The following is a 17417-nucleotide window of genomic DNA, read 5'->3' on the forward strand; positions in this document are numbered from 1 at the left end:
TTTTTTTTTGTGTTTTGGCTTTTTTTTTTTTTTTTTTTTTTTTTTGTGGTTTTTCGAGACAGGGTTTCTCTGTGTAGTCCTGGCTGTCCTGGAACTCACTCTGTAGACCAGGCTGGCCTCGAACTCAGAAATCCGCCTGCCTCTGCCTACCAGGTGCTGGGATTAAAGGCGTGTTTTGGCTTTTCAAGACAGGGTTTCTCTGTGTAGCCCTGGAAATCACTCTGTAGACCAGGCTAGCCTTGAATTTAAGAGACCCACCTGCCTCTTGACTCCCAAAATGCTGGGACTAAAGGTGTGTGCCACTTTAAATATCACCGTAATGGTGAATACTTAATCAGAATTCTTCGGATTGATAAGAGGATCTCAAATTGTAGGCCAGCCCAAATGACAAAGCCACAGATTGTATCAAGGAGGGAGAGGAAAGAGAATGATACCTGTTATGCACTTTTTAAAATGTTATTGGGCCGGGCAGTGGTGGCGCACGCCTTTAATCCCAGCACTTGGGAGGCAGAGGCAGGCGGATTTCTGAGTTCAAGGCCAGCCTGGTCTACAGAGTGAGCTCCAGGACAGCCAGGGCTGCACAGAGAAACCCTGTCTCAAGAAAAAAAAAAAAAGTTATTGGTATTTTGCCTGATGCCTTCAGGGGCCAGAAGAGGGTGTCAGATCCTCTGGGACTGGAATTATAGGTGGTTATGAGATGCCATGTGGCTGCTGGAAATCAAACCTGGATTTTCTGGAAGAACAACCTCTCTTAACCACTAAACTCTGTATTCAGCCCCCTCATTTCTACATAAGACATGTTACCGTTTCTGGCAGCTTCAGATGCCCCAAAGGAGAGCTGTAGACACCGTATGAATAGGATCCATTCAAAAGTGCAAAAGCTACAACTGGCAGATGTTTCAGTTGGTAAAGCTTTGTTGCCCAGGCCTGAGAACTTGAATTTGTTCCCAGAGCCCACATTATGTGGTAGAACTGACTCCATAGGGCATGTCAACTCAAGAGTGGAAGCCTATCTGGGTCAGTGGATTAAGACCTGGTAAGACCACCAAGTCAGGATATCTGACAGTCAGCTGCTAAGAACCCTGAAATCATTTACCCCCCACTCCTGTTTCTATGGAAATCAACTGGACCATCCTCCACAACCCTCAGCCCAGTCTCTTTCATCCCTATTGGTACCCAGATGGCCCTGTGACCAGCTTTTCAGCCTATGTGCTTCCAGAGGGTGACTAATTCTTTACATACTCACAACATAAGAAACATTTGGACTGACACTGTTCCCCATGTGTGTAGCCCCAACAACCCCCACTTCAGATGAACACGTCCTAACTCTAGCTTCGATGGCACACCTAAAGACAAATGCAGACCCACAGCTCAATGACCACAAACAGGAGGCCTAGCAGAGGTGGCAGAACAAATCAGTGGACTCTTTATTACTTCTGGGTGTGGGGCTCAGGAGCTCTTCGTGGGGCGGGTCCGTTTCCTCTTCACTACCACAGGCTTCTGGCTTCGAAGGATAGCACTGGCCCTGCGGATAGCCGCCTGAGGACAGGATAAGGAACTTAGCTCACAAACTCAAGACACTCCATTTGCTGCTGCCTATTTCCGAGAACTACAGGGAGGCTGTCCTAAGGCTGGGGAGCCAGAAGAGTCTCCAGTCTGGCTCCAGTTAGGCAGAATCAAGTACCCAAGGCTGCATCCAGTCCCAAGGGGGAAGTACCAGTTGCCCTCCTGCCTTAAGGATCCATCCCTCACTCACCATACGCAGATCAGGGCGGTACTTGTTCTTTCGGATCATGTGCCTGATGCTGCTGAGGGTAGCCCGGGCATTCTTGTTGATGGTGGTTCTCACGTAAGAAGTGGCAGGTTTTCGCTGACCTGGTAAGGAAAGACTAGGAATCAGTCCATCTGCGTGGGCCCTTCAGATCATGTGCCCGATGGAACACACACAGTCTCTCCCAAGAACATGCTCACCCTTACTCAACTGTATTTCCACCAGCCCATTCAGCAGACCCCCTAGGTGATCATAGGTCAGTCTCAACCAAAGTCTGTGGAAAAACCCATGCCTCTTTAAAAACTCCTAGATTCGACAGGGATATAGCAGCACACACCTCTAATCCAGCACTCAGAAAGCAGAGGCAGGTGGCTGGTCTACATTGAGTTCCAGGATATTGAGGTCTATATGGAGAAACTGTATTTTTAAGTTTCTCCACTTCTGACTTTAAAAAGGAGAGCTATTGTGTGTAAAGGCTCACCGGATCTGCGTTTCATAACGACCACGACCCCTTTGCCATCAGCTGCGGGCTCTACTCCGACGGTCTTGCGGTGAATGAGCCCGTTGTAACGGAAGGAGTTTCGGGCCTTCAGATTATTGGGCTCCTGGGGAACGAGTGCAGAAGGTGTAGAAGTTATGGCCTGGATACTCGAAAGAGCCAAAGTGCCTCCCAACACGGGCCTCACTTACCGTGCTGTATGTCTGCTTGTTCCTCTTGATCAAGAAACTGGAGCAGTTCCGAACGACCATCCACTGCAGATGCGCGGACATGGCGGCGGCTGGGGGGAAAGACGGCACGTTAAAGATGTCAAACAGAGAAGCAAGCCGTGGATAGGCGTCCAGGCCAACGTTAGCACCGTTGGGAGAAAATGCGCAAGAGCTTTGCAAGGCCGGGATGAGGGATCAAAGGAGACAGGCCGAACGAAGACGGCAAGACTGAGAAAGGAGGGGGAAGGAACGCTGGGGCCCCACTTCCGGCGGGGAAGGAAGTCTACGAATGGCGCTTGGGTACAATGGGAGAAAACATAGGCTGGAGACCGAGGCGGTGGGCGCGAGATGGCGGCCACGCGGGACCGACAGAGGACTCACACTCACCTCCTCTCTCTACGGCGGCCGGAGACGGAAAGAGAATCACCAGAGGCGGGGCGACACCTTTAAAATGGCAACGCATTTCCGCTTCCTTCCGTGGCGCTGTTGAAGTCCGCCACCCAGCTTCCTCCGATCCTTGGGTTCCGCCTCCGAGTCTTTTTGACTCGGGAACTTTCGGAAATCTTCGTCTGTAGATCCTGGCGAGTGGTGGCACAATCAGGCGTCCTGGGCGGTTAGGAAGTTTTTGGAACTCCGTGACTGGGTTTTCGTTTCCAAAAGCAGAGATTCCGAGAACTGTTTCTCTGCCGCATCACCTTGATCTGTTCAATTAGCACTTGGCAAATGGAGGGCACTAATAAATATTTTGAAAAAAGGCTTTGCGCCCTTGACTAGCAGATTTCGAACTCGAGTCCCGTCTCAGCCTCGTGGATGCAAATATTGAGGATTCCAGAACTGTCTCATTACGTGGGGCTTAGTTGATTTTAAGATTTATTTATTTTTAAAGACTTATTTATGTTTGCTTACTTATTTACTATACATTGATGCTTTGCCTGCATGTATGTCAGAGGGTGTTGGATACCCTGGAATTAAAGTTACAGTGTGAACTGCCTGGTGAGTACTGAGAGTTGAACCAGTGTTGTCTGGAGATGTTGCCAGTGCTGTTAACTGCTGACCCATCTCTCCAGTCCCAACTTAATTTTTTTGTAATATGTATGAGGGCTTGCTTTCTTAGTTTCTTTCTTTCTGTCTGTCTGTCTGCCTTTCATTCTTTCTTTCTTTTTTTTTTTTTTTGGTTTTTCGAGACAGGGTTTGTCTGTGTAGCCCTGGCTGTCCTGGAACTCACTCTGTAGACCAGGCTGGCCTCGAACTCAAATCCACCTGCCTCTGCCTCCCAAGTGCTGGGATCTGTCTTTCTTTCTAAGCCTGGATATATGTATGGATGCTACGTGTTTGCCTGGTACCTAGATTCAGTTAGACAGGTGTAAATCATCATGTGGGTGCTGGGAATAGAACCTGGGTCCCTGGAAGAGCAGCCAATAATACTCTTAACCACTGAATCATCTTTGCAACCCAGATTTAGTTATTTCTAATTATGATGTATAGGGGTGTTAATATGTGAAATGCAAGTCCAAAAGAAACCACTGATCCCGTGGATCTAGAGTTACAGGCATTTGTGAGCTGCCTCGTGGGAGCTGGTAACCAAACCCAGGTCCTCTGTGAGAGCAGTTAAGTTCTCTCGACCACTGAGCCATCACTCCTTCCTCAAGACTTGTTCTTTAAATGAATGCATGAACTATTTTAAAGTTTTGCTCTGCCGTGGAGTCTTCAGATGGTTCCATTCTTCTTCTTCTTCTTCTTCTTTTTTTTTTTTTTTTGTTTTGTTTTTGTTTTGTTTTTTTGTTTTTTGTTGTTGTTGTTTTGTTTTCGAGACAGAGTTTCTCTGTTCCTGGAACTAACTCTGTAGACCAGGCTGGCCTCGAACTCAGAAATCCGCCTGCCTCTGCCTCCCAAGTGCTGGGATTAAAGGCATGCGCCACCACCACCCGGCTCCATTACTCTTCTTGACTATCCCACACACAAACACCAGTGCCCAATGGACCATTTTCAGATCTCCCTAAAATGTACTGCTGCAGTGTTAAATAAATATTCTCTCATGCCCAGTTCTGTCTGTGCAGAAACACTCCATGTCTGTCCTCAGCAATACCTGGCCAATCCTGGCAGCCCTGTGGCAATTTGCACCACAATCTTTTTTTTTTTTTTTTTTTTTTTTTTTTTTTTTTTTTTAATGTTATGAGCACACTGTAGCTGTCTTCAGACACACCAGAAGAGGGCATCAGATTCCATTACAGATGGTTGTGAGCCACCATGTGGTTGCTGGGAATTGAATTCAGGACTCTGGAAGAACAGTCAGTGCTCTTAACCACTGAACCATCTCTCCAGCCCACCACTGTCATTTTTAATGTTTTATTAGCATAAAAATATGCATAAGGTGGATTTATATGATGTTTTCATATGTGTATATAATGTATTTGGCCATATTCACATATTCTCCATTCTCCCACCGCAGCTAATCTGTGTATGTGTGTGTGTCCCACTGAATTTTCTTTATGGGTTTTGGGTTTTGTTTTTTTTTTTTTTTGGTTTTTTTTTTTTTTTTTGGTTTTTTGAGACAGGGTTTCTCTGTGTAGCCTTAGCTGTCCTGGAACTCACTCTGTAGACCAGGCTGGCCTCGAACTCAGAAATCCACCTGCCTCTGCCTCCCAAGTGCCGGGATTAAAAGCGTGGGCCACCACTGCCTGGCCGAATTTCCTTTATGTTATTTACAAGCTCATGGATGGTTTGTTTACAGAGGTACCAATGGTTACATCAATGTAGAAAATTTTATTTTCTCATCCATCATTCTGAGTTTTCTCCAACTCTGAAACTATAGAGTCTTTGGGAGAACCTAGACAGAACTGTCTCAAAGTTTCCCACCCTAGGGGAGAATGAACTCAACAAAGGGTAGATGTGTGGAAGATCAGGTCTTTCCTGTAACAGCTGTTGGTTCTCCATAATGTTCCCCATGGCTTGGCCCAAAAATCTGCCTGTGCCATGCTGCCTCCCAGCTCCAGAGTGCCCTGGCTATGATACCCATTAAATTCTAAGTCAAAGCCAGCTTCAGGCGTCAGATTCCAGAAGCATTTTTTCCTAGAAGCATTTATCCTCTACAAAAAGGCCACAGTTTTGGTTTGTTTTGACATGAAACAGGGTTTCTCTGTATGGCCCTGGCTATCTTGGAACTCCTGTAGACCAAGTTGGCCTGAACTCAGAGATCCTGCCTCTCCAAGTGCTGGGACTAAAGGCAGGACCCACCACTGTCAGGCTAAAGCTACAATGTCTATGCCACCTCCTCAGGGACATTTTTCCTGGGCACTTCGGGAATTGTGCCTAGGAACTTGAGGGCAGGTCTTGTCAGACTAACATCTGAGCATTAACAGGGCCCTGAGCTTAGTCTATTGTGTTCATATGATGTCAGCCACCATCTGGGAGATGGGTTCACTGTATTTCCACCTTGGGTTCATAAGGCCCTGCACTCACAAGAGCTCTCAAAAGACAAGCATGGAGATAATTCAGGGCTCTGAAGCTGCTGATTCTGTGCTCTAGAGAATGGTGTGTGTGTGCTGGGTGTGTGTGTGCGCGTGCGCTGTGCAGGGCAAGAAATCAAGAGCTTCGAGCATGTTGGGCAAGTAGTCCTGGAACTCACTCTGTAGACCAGGCTGGCCTCGAACTCAGAAATCCGCCTGCCTCTGCCTCCCAAGTGCTGGGATTAAAGGCGTGCGCCACCACTGCCTGGCTTAGGCAAGCACTCTATCGAGCGAGTTACATCCCCAGCGTGCTCAGGTTTTTTTTGTTTGTTTGTTTGTTTTGTTTTTGTTTGTTTGTTTCTGATCCCCATTTTGATTCAATGGGCCAGGTGGCACGGGTGGCCCTCAGGAGGCAGGCACTAAATAGAATACACTATCTAGCTACATTATGCCACCCTGAAGTTTGCCCCTAGTCACCTGGCGCTGCTTAATGGATAAGGTCCTGCGCCTCTGATCTCCCAGACCTCTGAGCCACATAGAGACTCACCAGGTCCAGGCTGTGAGCTCAGGTGACCGTGCAGGCACTGGGCACACCTGGCGCCGAGCCCTAACTCCGCCCCGGGCAGCCGCACCCCGGGACGCTGTCGGGGAGCAGGCGGCGGCGGGCCACCGAGGGCCATGGCGGCAGCGTCGCCGGTGTGCGGTTCGCAGGCGTCCGCGGCCGGCGCCTCGTCCCCACCCGCGCCCGCACCGGCTCCCGCGGCGGGCCTGGGCCGCTGCCGCATGGCGCTGCTGCTGGCCGTGGCCTTGGACGTGGCGGGCATGGCGGCGCTGCTGACCGGCGTGTTCGCGCAGCTGCAGGTGCGCGGCCGTGACTTCGGGGACCTGCTCATCTACTCCGGGGCGCTGCTGGTCTTCTTGAGCCTGCTGGGCTGGATTCTCTGGTACACCGGCAACATCGAGATCTCGCGCCAGGAGCTGGAGCGCGACTACGGCCTGCGGCCCTCGGCGATTGCCCGCCTGGCGCGCAAGCTGTCCCGCCGCTGGTCGGCGCCCGCCACCTCCAGTCCCCGGACCTCAGCGGGTCTCCGCGCAGCGCGCAGGGCGGCCCGCGCGCCCCAGCCGTCCGCCTCCGGCTCCCGCCGCGTGCGTCTGCAGCTCGCCACGCTTGAGGCGGGGCCCGGGGCGGCGGGCACGGGCAGCGAGTGAGCCCCAGGTGAGGACACGTAGAAAGAGTGAGAGATGGTGGGGAGTCAGACACGTCGCTGAAAGGGGAAACTGCAGGGGAGTGAGTCAGAGATAGCAGAGACAGCGAAGGATGGGTGGAACAAGGTTAGGAGTCACACGCAGCACACCCTCCTTCTTTTGCTCCGTGTGCACCAGGCCTCATGCCATCCTCTCTGTAACCAGTTCTCTGAGCTCACTACTGTCACTGTACAAGAAGCTCCGAAAGTAGGTGACACTCTTGCCCGGACCACACAAATGTGGAAATGAAAGAGTGTTATTCGTCCAGACACATAGTCCTAAAGTGAAGTCACAGGCGAAGAACCAGTGGACACAGAGAGAGGGAACGCTTCCCTTTCTCTGATGTTTGAGACAAGGTCTCACTATGTAGCCCTGGCTGTCTTGGAACTGGATATGTAGACCAGGCTGCCCTTGAACTAAGATCAATTTGCCCCTGCCTGCAAAGTACTAGGATTAAAGGCATGTGCCATCACTCCTGGCCCTTTATTTGTGTGTGTGTGTGTGTGTGTGTGTGTGTGTGTGTGTGTATGTGTGTGAATGCCACAGGTCCTGTCTGGTGCTGGCAGAGACCAGAGGAGAGAGGGTGTCAGATTCCCTGTAGCTAGACTTATAGGCAGTTTTGAACCTCTGATGTGGGTGTTGGGAACTGGACTTAAGAAAGCACGCTTAACCATGCTTAACCAGTCATCTCTCTAACCCGCAAATTTTATTTTTTAATTACACTTACTATTTGTGTGTGTGTTTGTGTGTGTGTGTGTGTGTGTGCATCTGTGGCACAATGCTTTTGTGGCATCTATTCTCTTTCCAGCATGTAGGCCCTGGAGAGCAAACGTAGGTCATCAGGCTTGGTGTTCGAGACAAGGTCTCACTATGCAGCCTTGGCTGTCTTGGAACTGGATATGTAGACCAGGCTGCCCTTGAACTAAGATCAATTTGCCCCTGCCTGCGAAATACTAGGATTAAAGGCATGTGCCACCACTCCACCACTCCTGGCCCTTTATTTGTGTGTGTGTGTGTGTGTGTGTGTGTGTGTGTGTGTGTGTGTGTAAACACCTTTACCCAATGAGCCATCTTCCTTGATCTTCCTTGAGGCCCCAGTAATTCCTTTCTTTTTTTTTTTTCTTGTTCTGTTTTGTTCTGTTTTGTTTTCGAGACAGGGTTTCTCTGTGTAGCACTAGCTGGAACTCACTCTGTAGACCAGGCTGGCCTCGAACTCAGAGATCCACCTACCTCTGCCTCCCAAGTGCTGGGATTAAAGGCGTGTGGCCACCACTGCCAGCCCAGTATTTCCTCCCAGTATTTCCTCCCAGTATTTTTTTTTTTTAGATTTATTTATTTATTGTATATGAATACACTGTAGCTGTCTCCAGAGACACCAGAAGAGGACATCAGATCCCATTACAGATGGTTGTGAGCCGCCATGTGGTGGCTGGGAATCTCCAGCCCCAGTATTTCCTTTCTTAAACACACTTCAGCTTTCCTGCTTCTACCCAAAGACCTGCTAGGGCTCTCTCTTGCCATCTCATCACACCAAGACCATTGGACAATGTGTAAATCCTCCATGTTTAAGTTCTGCTTTTCCCCACATTTTATTTGTGTTTAAATCTCTCAGACCACAGAAGGACAGACAGATGTCCTTCATAACGAGGAGGGCCATTGCTATCTGCAGTCCAACCAGAAAACTTCTAGAGTGTTCTTTAGACACCAGCACATTTCTCTGATCTCCTCTGAGTATTCATACTGTCTGAACCCATTCCTATTGCTGTTTGAATAGCCATATGGTATACTCTGTAGGATCTGGTTCTCACATCTGACAGAGAGCCCTATATAGGTAATGCTGGAGTCTTTGGTGTCTTTGTTCCTACACTACCCAGCAAAAAGTATGAACTCAGGAAAGGTTGATAATGGATAGGATGGATAGATCCATAAGTAGATGGGTGGACTGAGGATGGATAAATGTTACATACAGATTGATGGACAACTGAATACATTTTAGTTGATAGATGGGTGGATGGAGAACAGGTGAGTTGGCTGATGGATGGATTGGTAAATGGTTTGTAGAAGAGTCTGTTGATGAATTGGGTGTGTGGGGCAGACAGAAGTAATAAATTGATGAATGTGTGAAAGCGTTCGATAGGAACCATGAGTCTGTGCTTTGCTTCTGAGACAGAGTCTGGTGGGTGTCCCCAGGTTCACCTTGAACACAGTCCTCCTGGGTCAGCATCAGATTAGTTGTTTACTAGATGTAATGGATGAATAGGTGGGTGGATACACAGAGTTAGACAAAGAGAAGCATAAATGGGCACTTAGATGGATAGTTTGGTCAGGTAGATATGCAAATAAATGCCTGGGCTTGGTTTTTGGATGGATGGGAATGACTGAATCTATTTCCTAGGTGAGATTTCTGTAAAAGAATTAAACCTTAAAGCCATGGTGTGTGTGTGTGTGTGTGTGTGTGTGTGTGTGTGTGTTGTATTTGTGTGTGTGTGCATGCACATTTGTATAGAGGCCAGAGGATCAAGTTTTGTGTCATTCCTCGGGAAACAGCAATCTTGTTTTTTGAGACAGGCTCTCTCGTTGGCCGGGAACACTACTGATTAGGCAAGACAGGCTTGCCAATCATCCCCAGGATTTAACAGTCTCCACCTCCCCAGCACTGGGCTTACCAGCATCATGGAGCCTGGTACCTTTCATATAGCTTGTGCTAGTGAATGCACCATGGTGCCTCTGTGAGGGTCAGAGGACATCTTTTGTGAACAGATTTTCTCCTTCCACCATAGAACTTAGGTTGTCGGGATTACATGGCAAGTGTGTTTACCCAGTGAGATATCTCACCAGCCTAAAACATTTTTACTTTCTCCTGGGATCCAAAGAAATACTAATTTTACTCTGTGCTTCATGAGAACTAAGAATTTGGTTCTATGCTCTGTGGTCCAAGTGAGAAAACAACTAGGGCTGTGACCCAGTTATAGAGAGAACTTGCCTGGCATGCATGTATCAAGTTCTGGGTTCAATTCCCAGCAACACGTAACAGAAGACATGGTTCGTAACCCCTATAATCCAAGCAGTCAGGCAGATCACAGCAGATTCAAGACCAGCCCAATGTACACAGTGTGTTCTAGGCCAGCCAAGACTGTAATAGTGAGACTGTTTCAAAACAGCAAAACAGGGTCTGGAGAGATGGCTCGGCTCCAAAGGACCTAAATTCCATCCCTAACACCCACATGTCAGCTCACAAGTGTCTAATTCCAATTCCAGAAGATCTGATGCTCCCTTCTGGCCTACATAGGCACCAGGCACAAAACCGTCCTCTGCATAAAATAAAGCATAAATCTTAAAAAACAAAAATCACACACACACACACACAATATTTAAAGGCTGAGAAACCATGTGTTTGCAAAGCATGTGTTGGATGGCAGCACTAGACATATGCCAGGATATCCATCTGTGGTTACCTTGGTTCCTGAAGATGCTTGACATTTATGCAGAAGCGTACATTTGGGTGACCCTCCAAGAACTTGAACTTTGACATAAGGGCATGCTCTAGGAATGCCGATCTCCCCTGTGACCAAAATTCACACATGGAGCAAATCTTCTTTTCCTTCTCCTGCCTTTCCTTAACATGATCTCATTATATAACGGGCTGGCCTGGCACTTCCTATATCGTCTAGGCTGGACTTGAGTATGTGCTACACTCCTGCCTTTTAAATACTGGGGTTACAGATGTGAGCCGCTCCATCTGTCTCAATTCCTTTTGGTTTGGTTTTCTTTTTTCTTTTTTTTTTTTTTTCTTTAAATTTTGTTTTTAAACATAAATGTAAAACATCTATTTATTTGAGTATCTGCGCATCTGGGTACACTCTGAAGTGTGTGTGTATAGAAATCCAAGGGTGACCATTGGGAGTGGACTCTTCCTTTCCACCGTGAGCATCCTTTGGGTTTGGTTTTTTGAGACAGGATGTCATACCCTGTAGCCCAGACTGGCTCTGAAGAGCCTTTTTGCCAGCCTTCCAGGTGTTGGGATGCCCCAACTGTTTCCTTGTCTATTTCTTTTCCATCGCAGTTTATCTCCCTGTCTTTGTGACTCCCCAGGTCTGTCTCCGTGCCTGTCTCTTTGCTTTTTCCTGTCATAAACTTTTATCAGTGGATACTGGTGAGTTAGAAGCACATTTGTGGACACATCCCCTGGGGGTTCTACAGCAAGCAGAGGGAGGGGGTCGGGGTAAGCTTGAGTGTCCATCAGTGAGTAAGGATCTCCCTGGCCTTTCATGGGTTAGGGAGCCTCAGAATGAAAGGACAGAAGAGGCACAAACCTAACTAGCCACTAACCCCACCTTGCCTTCCCACAGACACCCTCATCATCAGGACCTGATTGAGACATGCAGCTGCCCTGCACATCACTCGGCCACCATGATACCCACCTGTCACCTCACTTGGATAAATGTTTTCATTTTGGAGCACTGCTTGCCTGTCTGGTTAAGGGCCTGACCTGGCAAAGGGGAGTGATCTGCCAGGCCAAGATACCTTTGATCTTGGGGTCCCTGGGGATACAGGATCCCAATTTCTTACTAGCCATTCAATAGGGACACCTGGGAGGTGAGCAGAAGTTTTTTTTTTTTTTTTTTTTTTTTTTTTTTTTTTTTTTTTTTGGTTTTTTGAGACAGGGTTTCTCTGTACAGCCCTGGCTGTCCTGGAACTCACTCTGTAGACCAGGCTGGCCTTGAACTCAGAAATCTGCCTGCCTCTGCCTCCCAAGTGCTGGGATTAAAGGCGTGCGCCACCACTGCAGAGCAGAAGGATCTTAAGTATATGCAGACCCACCCATCCAGCCCAGGCTTCCCTAGGGCAGTTTAGATCTTCCAAGAACAGACACAGGGGCACATTGAACTTACAAGATATTTACTGTGGGGTTGGTCCTTATATAAAAGATGGCACTGATGCAGGATACCTGCAAGACTAGGAGGAGAGAGAGTTAACTGGGCAGACTGAATCTGAGTGCAGACAGCATACTTCCAAGAAAAGGCTTGGCAGTGGAGACTCTGGGAGCTCGAGTCCTTGCTGGATGAGCCCCGCACACGTCTGCAGCCTCTCAGGCACTCAGCTGAGGGGCAGGAGACGCTTGAGAGCTATGGATTACCTGGTTCCTAGTGCGTCCTAAAGCAGCACGTCCTAGAACACGTTCCCATGGCTGTGTGTGTCCCTAGTACCCCACATCCCCCTGTTGGAAGCTCACTTCATTGTAGCCCCCTACGCAAGCTCCCACACCCAGAACGGCCTCCAGTTCCTTCCATGATTCAGATCCACACTACTTATTTCCAGAACCCACTCCTAATAGACCCCTCTACACTAAGCTCACAGTCCCTAATCATACCCAGTGCCCACATTTCGTCCTCACCCCTTAATCTCCCTCAAAGTACACGGGCATACTGTGCAACATTCCCATGAGGCCATCTGCCCCCCCCCCCAGATCTCAAAAAAGACACACATTTATATGCTATATCTGTATATATAACCCTCCAGGGTCCTCCAGGGTTGCCTTATTCTTCACCTCCCTCTGTTTCCTCCCCGGAAACTGTAACTTCTGCTTCAGTGCCTCCTGAGGATTGTGGCACCATGACAGGCGTGCCAATCGGGGTTGACCTCTTGCTGACCATTCCTCGGTCCTTAGACAGTAGGGAGACTGTTCCTGACAGTCTATTACATTTCCCTTGTAGAAAGTGCGGTAGGTGCAGCATGTCTCGGCGCCTGGCCCACCTAGAAGGGAGAGCATATGTTCAGCCTGAACCACCCACACCTTCCGTGGAGAACCATGCCTGCTGGCCTCCCCAGCCACACTCACCAGAAGAGACAGATACTGGTGATCAGGAAGAGTAGGCTGCCACAGGTCCAGCCCAGTGCCCACATATGCTTCCTCCGCATATTTTCTAGAAAAGGGGAGGAGGAAGGTCCAGGGGTCCGCCCTCTGAACCCTCACCCTCTGAAACATCCGGTCTGCCTTCAGGTCACTCACCATCTGGCCTTTGATGATAACACACGCCATCCCGGTAGCAGCATCGAAGACGTAGGCAGAGGTTGGGGTTCTCGATTGCTGCCTGACCCCCACAGCTCTCTCGGTCCCACACATCTCCCTCACAACCTAAGGGCCACCACAGTAGGTGCTAAGTAATAGAACTGTCCCCGGAGGCTACAGGCACAAGAGCGCCAAGGCCAGGATTTGGGGCTGTGTATTTGCCAGTATTCTTTAGATCCCCCAAGAGTCCAGACCCAGCCCTCCTCCCTCAGACCTAGAGGTTCAGCTTCCATTCCTACTCCCTCAAACCTGGACATCCCAATCCCAGCCTTCTTCCTTCAGAGAGTCTATTCCACAACCCTTCTCCCTAAAATTCAGGAGTCAAGGTTGCAGGCAGCTCTCCAGACCCCAGACCCAGGGTTATAGGCCTCACCACTTATTCAGACTACGGCTCAAAGCTCAAGCTCTCCTTTTAAATAAAAGTTTCAAGCTCTTCATCTCCCTCAGACCCAGAGGTTGAGTCCCCTGACTTCATTTTTCAGATCTGAGGAGCCTAGGCCTTAGTCCTTCCTCCAGACCCAGGGATCAAGCCCCAGCTCTCCTCCCTCAGACCAAGTCCAGGCTTCAGCCCTCCTTGAATCCCAAGGTTGAGTTTCTAGCCCTTCTTCCTCAGACCCAAGGGTCTAACCCCCAGTTCTTCTTCAGACCCAGGGGTCAATTCCCCAGTCTGTCAGTCACACATCCTACAGTCTTAATTTGGGAGTCCCCTCCCTGGGGGCCCAGGATTTGGACTCTTGCTTACTCCATGGGTAGAAAAATCCCTGGATTCCATTCGAATCTGTGGGAGAAAGGGTGTGATGTTGGGAGATTGTGTGACAGCCCCGTGGTGACCCTGTCCACAGCCCCCTGACGTCCTCATCAGTGCCCTCACCTACTGAGCCCTGCATCAACAGGAGAAGGCCCAGAGCTGAGATCCCAGAGCCCACCATGTTACCACCCCAGACCTCTGGGGCCTCTGTGGAAAGAAACCTTGAAGGACATCAACCCTAGCAACAGCTGGGCCCCGCCCCAAAACCTTTAGCCCCAGAATTCTTAGTTCTGTTGCTAGGGAATTCCCTCAGCAAGGGGTTCACAAGGAGGGGTGCCCAGGCCCCATCATTTCTGTCTAGGAATTAGCTCCTTACTTAGGAGAAGGAGTAGGTGGGCATTGGGAGATTTCCGACTTAGAGCCTTCTCAGCAAGGGAAGAGGAAAAGAGAAACCAGGACAAAGCATAAGCTGGAGATGTCTTTCTGTTTTCACCTGGGACCTGACAGGGTATGAATCGGGGGCTGGGGAAATCTCCGAGTTGTAGAATCCATTTCTTTCCTAACCCAATGTCCAAAGAGTCAGCCTCAAGAGACCCGGGTTCAGAAATTCTCATTGCTAGGGTAATTTTCCTTTTAGCAACCGGGGGTGGGGGTGGGGGAAAGGACCCTAGACACTGGGTCCCATTATTGGAAAAGGTTCCCTCAGCAACCAGGTCAGGAGGAGGAAGGGACACTGGAGGTTGCTGGGTTGGCCCTGGATTTCCCATCACAGCCCTCATCAGGCCTCTGCTTTAGGGAACACAGACCAGGGCTGGACTGCTTGCCTGCCTGGCCTTCTGGAGACTGAGGTGTGGTTGCTGTTAGAGGTTGTGATGGTAACTCCCTCCAAAAGTTTCAGGTCCCCAAAGAGACTCAGTTTCCCATTTGTGGGTTGTTTTGTGTTTGTTTTACCCAAGATTGCCCTCCTAGCTTCCAGGAAGCCAGATTGGAGAGCATGTCACTATGGTTCCCCGTTCACCTAAGCTCAGTATCCACTTGACATAGTGAGAAAGGTTCCCTCGGTTTCTGAGGGAGGTCTGAAATTGGCCCTGGACTCATGGGTGGCTGAGGCAGCCCATGAATCCTGGATCTGAAGGAGGGGGTGGTGGCTCGGAGATGAGATCCTTGGGTCTGAGGGAGTGAAGATGTCTGGAGAAGAGAATCCTTGAGACTGAGAACTGTGACCCTAGGGGCTGAAGGAGGCAGGTTTGGGGAACCCTGGGTCTAAAAGAAGCGAGGCTGGAGTCTGGATCCTTGGGTCTGAGCAGGAAGAGCTGGGTCCTGGACTCTTGAGGCTTTTAGGGGAAGAAGCTAGATCCAAGACTCTGGGATCTGAAGAAGGAAAGCTCCCTAGGTATGAGGAAGGGGTGTTGGGGTCTAGACCCTTGATTCTCAGATTCTGAGGAAGCCTGGGGCCTGGATTTCAGATCTGGGGGGGGGGGGATTGTCTGGGGCCTGGATTGTCCCTTCTGTGGGAGGGAGGGGTCTGAGTTCAGATCCCTGTTTCCCAAGAAGCTTATGAGGGTGACTCTCTTTCATCCCTGGGTCCTACAGTAAACATCCTAGAGGGTGCTGAGTGGGCCCTGGGCTGACTCCGTCAGAGATGACACAGGTCCGAGGGGGCTCGGCAGGGGGTCTGGGGGTGGGGGTCAGAAGGGTTGCGGGGCTGAGGCAGGGCAGCTGCTGACCGTTTCCTGTGTCAACACCATCTGGACCCACTTCCCAATTCCCTGGATTCCTCAGGGATCAAGGAGGGGGTGGGGGTGGAGCTGCCTGGCCCTGGACCGCGGATTGGGATTGGGGAGGGGGGGCGCCGTCAAGGCCCTCACCGCTAATGACAGGTTTGGGCTGCTTCTGTGGCTGACCTGCCTCGTCACCCCCCAGAGGCCAGACAGGACCCCCCAGGGACAGACAGACGGACACACACAGCCTGGGATGTGCTGACATCACACCCAGCCAGCACCAGCTCACCCAGGGGCCAGCACACCATCAAGGAAGGGCCCCCTGGCTAGATCCCCACATCCTACAGACAGCTAGTGCAATGCCTGAGGTCTTCTACTCTCGGCCTCTTTGTTTTTGAATCCTCAAGCTGTTCTCCCCAGCAGTCTTTTACTTCTGTCTTCTCATCATCAGGCTGTGAGATCCTATTTGTATTTGTTTTATCTGTGCTGTCTTACGTTATTTTGGGGATTCCCAAAGTCTCCCACCTCATCTGTCTCTTTGTCTCATTTCCGTAGAACTGGTATCCCAACCCTCACCCAGGGAAGACCGAGGCAGGAGTCCCAAGTCCACTCTTCAGTCCTTCTGTGGTCACTCTGGGGAAGATGAGTCTTTCCCCACAATCCCCAGGGTGGAAAGTGAAGCAGGACCGAGAACAAGCAAGGAGCCCATGACCCAGACTCACAAACGTCCTCAAACACAAAGCTCCCCCAATTGTAGGACATTAAATTTTTCTTCCACTTATATAAAAACGAGGGTTTAATACCCTGGGTCTGAGGGAGGAGGGCTGGCTGGGGTCTGTTCCCTGGGTCTGAGGGAGGAGGGCTGGCTGGGGTCTGTTTCCTGGGTCTGAGGGAGGAGGGCTGACTGGGGTCTGTTCCCTGGGTCTGAGGGAGGAGGGCTGACTGGGGTCTGTTCCCTGAGTCTGAGGGAGGAGGGCTGGCTGGGGTCTGTTCCCTGGGTCTGAGGGAGGAGGGCTGGCTAGCTGGGGTCTGTTCCCTGGGTCTGAGGGAGGAGGGCTGGCTAGCTGGGGTCTGTTCCCTGGATCTGAGGGAGGAGGGATGGGGTCTAGAATCCTGGTTCTGAAAGAAGAGAGCAAGGGTCTGCACTCTGGGTACAATGGAAAAGGGTTGGGTACCTGAGAGCCTGGATCTGAGGGAGGAGGGCTGGGATCTAGAATCTTGGGTCAGAGAGAGAAGGGCTAGGGTCTGTACTCTGGGTTTGAGTTTAACCCTCTCAGGAGGGTTAAATACCTGAGACCCAGGGCCTAAGGAGAGAGTGCTGGGGGCTGTAACCTGGGTTTCAGGAGTATGGGGAGATAGGAAGGTGGGGAGATGGTATGAGTTCTTGAATCTCAGTTGGGGAAAGGGGCTGACATTTGCAGTCCCTGGTATTGACCAGGTCTGGCTACAAGCCCAGTCCCCTATCCCCTCAGGCCTGTCCATTCCCCAAGCTGGTGGCCTGAGTCACCTTGGCTAGCCCCCATGGTCTGGGGGGGGCTACGTCAGCTCTCCCCTCACTGACGCAGCCTTGGGCCCCCCCACGCTGACTCAGCCGGAAACAGGCCCCCTGAGGGGCGGAGACCCAGTGGTCAGAAGCCTGGGTCCCAGCAGGAGCTGAGGAGGGCCCCTGGGGGGCCTCTCAAAGGAGTGGTGTGACAGACCAAGAAAG

General features: G+C 50.4%; 3 protein-coding genes across 4 annotated transcripts; 1 reads left to right on the top strand and 2 right to left on the bottom strand.

Moving 5' to 3' along the window:
* Positions 1 to 1403: 1403 nt before the first annotated feature.
* On the bottom strand, positions 1404 to 3009 carry Rpl28 (ribosomal protein L28). Its single transcript, XM_076927671.1, has 5 exons — positions 2867 to 3009; positions 2462 to 2550; positions 2253 to 2376; positions 1757 to 1875; positions 1404 to 1539 (listed from the first exon to the last, which is right to left on the bottom strand). Exons 1-5 carry the CDS (start codon positions 2940 to 2942, stop codon positions 1450 to 1452), a joined length of 498 nt encoding a protein of 165 aa, XP_076783786.1. The 5' UTR covers positions 2943 to 3009; the 3' UTR covers positions 1404 to 1449.
* A 3523-nt stretch (positions 3010 to 6532) lies between these two features.
* Positions 6533 to 11627, top strand: Tmem238 (transmembrane protein 238). Of its 2 annotated transcripts, XR_013108202.1 has the most exons (3): positions 6533 to 7141; positions 11263 to 11323; positions 11520 to 11627. XR_013108202.1 is itself a non-coding variant. In XM_076927669.1 (2 exons), exon 1 carries the CDS (start codon positions 6604 to 6606, stop codon positions 7132 to 7134), a length of 531 nt encoding a protein of 176 aa, XP_076783784.1. In that variant the 5' UTR covers positions 6534 to 6603; the 3' UTR covers positions 7135 to 7141; positions 11520 to 11627. The 2 variants fall into 2 exon arrangements, 1 of the variants encoding a protein (XP_076783784.1); XM_076927669.1 differs by lacking the exon at positions 11263 to 11323 and having other exon boundaries at positions 6534 to 7141.
* A 1080-nt stretch (positions 11628 to 12707) lies between these two features.
* Tmem190 (transmembrane protein 190) lies at positions 12708 to 14417 on the bottom strand. Its single transcript, XM_076927670.1, has 5 exons — positions 14112 to 14417; positions 13983 to 14018; positions 13181 to 13306; positions 13010 to 13094; positions 12708 to 12924 (listed from the first exon to the last, which is right to left on the bottom strand). Exons 1-5 carry the CDS (start codon positions 14167 to 14169, stop codon positions 12708 to 12710), a joined length of 522 nt encoding a protein of 173 aa, XP_076783785.1. The 5' UTR covers positions 14170 to 14417.
* Positions 14418 to 17417: the final 3000 nt, after the last annotated feature.

This window comes from Arvicanthis niloticus, chromosome 30 (assembly GCF_011762505.2).
Source record: "Arvicanthis niloticus isolate mArvNil1 chromosome 30, mArvNil1.pat.X, whole genome shotgun sequence".
NCBI classification, from domain to species: Eukaryota; Metazoa; Chordata; class Mammalia; order Rodentia; family Muridae; genus Arvicanthis; species Arvicanthis niloticus.

Excerpts from the sequence above, each read along its gene's own strand:
- Tmem190 (XM_076927670.1), bottom strand. The coding sequence starts at position 14,169 with ATGGTGGGCTCTGGGATCTCAGCTCTGGGCCTTCTCCTGTTGATGCAG. Across the intron at positions 13,307-13,982 it reads GGGATTTTTCTACCCATGGA|GTTGTGAGGGAGATGTGTGG; the intron begins GTAAGCAAGAGT and ends GGTGGCCCTTAG. Across the intron at positions 13,095-13,180 it reads TTATCATCAAAGGCCAGATG|AAAATATGCGGAGGAAGCAT; the intron begins GTGAGTGACCTG and ends CCCCTTTTCTAG.
- Rpl28 (XM_076927671.1), bottom strand. The coding sequence starts at position 2,942 with ATGCGTTGCCATTTTAAAGGTGTCGCCCCGCCTCTGGTGATTCTCTTT. Across the intron at positions 2,377-2,461 it reads ACAAGCAGACATACAGCACG|GAGCCCAATAATCTGAAGGC; the intron begins GTAAGTGAGGCC and ends CTCGTTCCCCAG. Across the intron at positions 1,876-2,252 it reads CGTTATGAAACGCAGATCCG|GTCAGCGAAAACCTGCCACT; the intron begins GTGAGCCTTTAC and ends TTTCCTTACCAG.
- Tmem238 (XM_076927669.1), top strand. The coding sequence starts at position 6,604 with ATGGCGGCAGCGTCGCCGGTGTGCGGTTCGCAGGCGTCCGCGGCCGGC.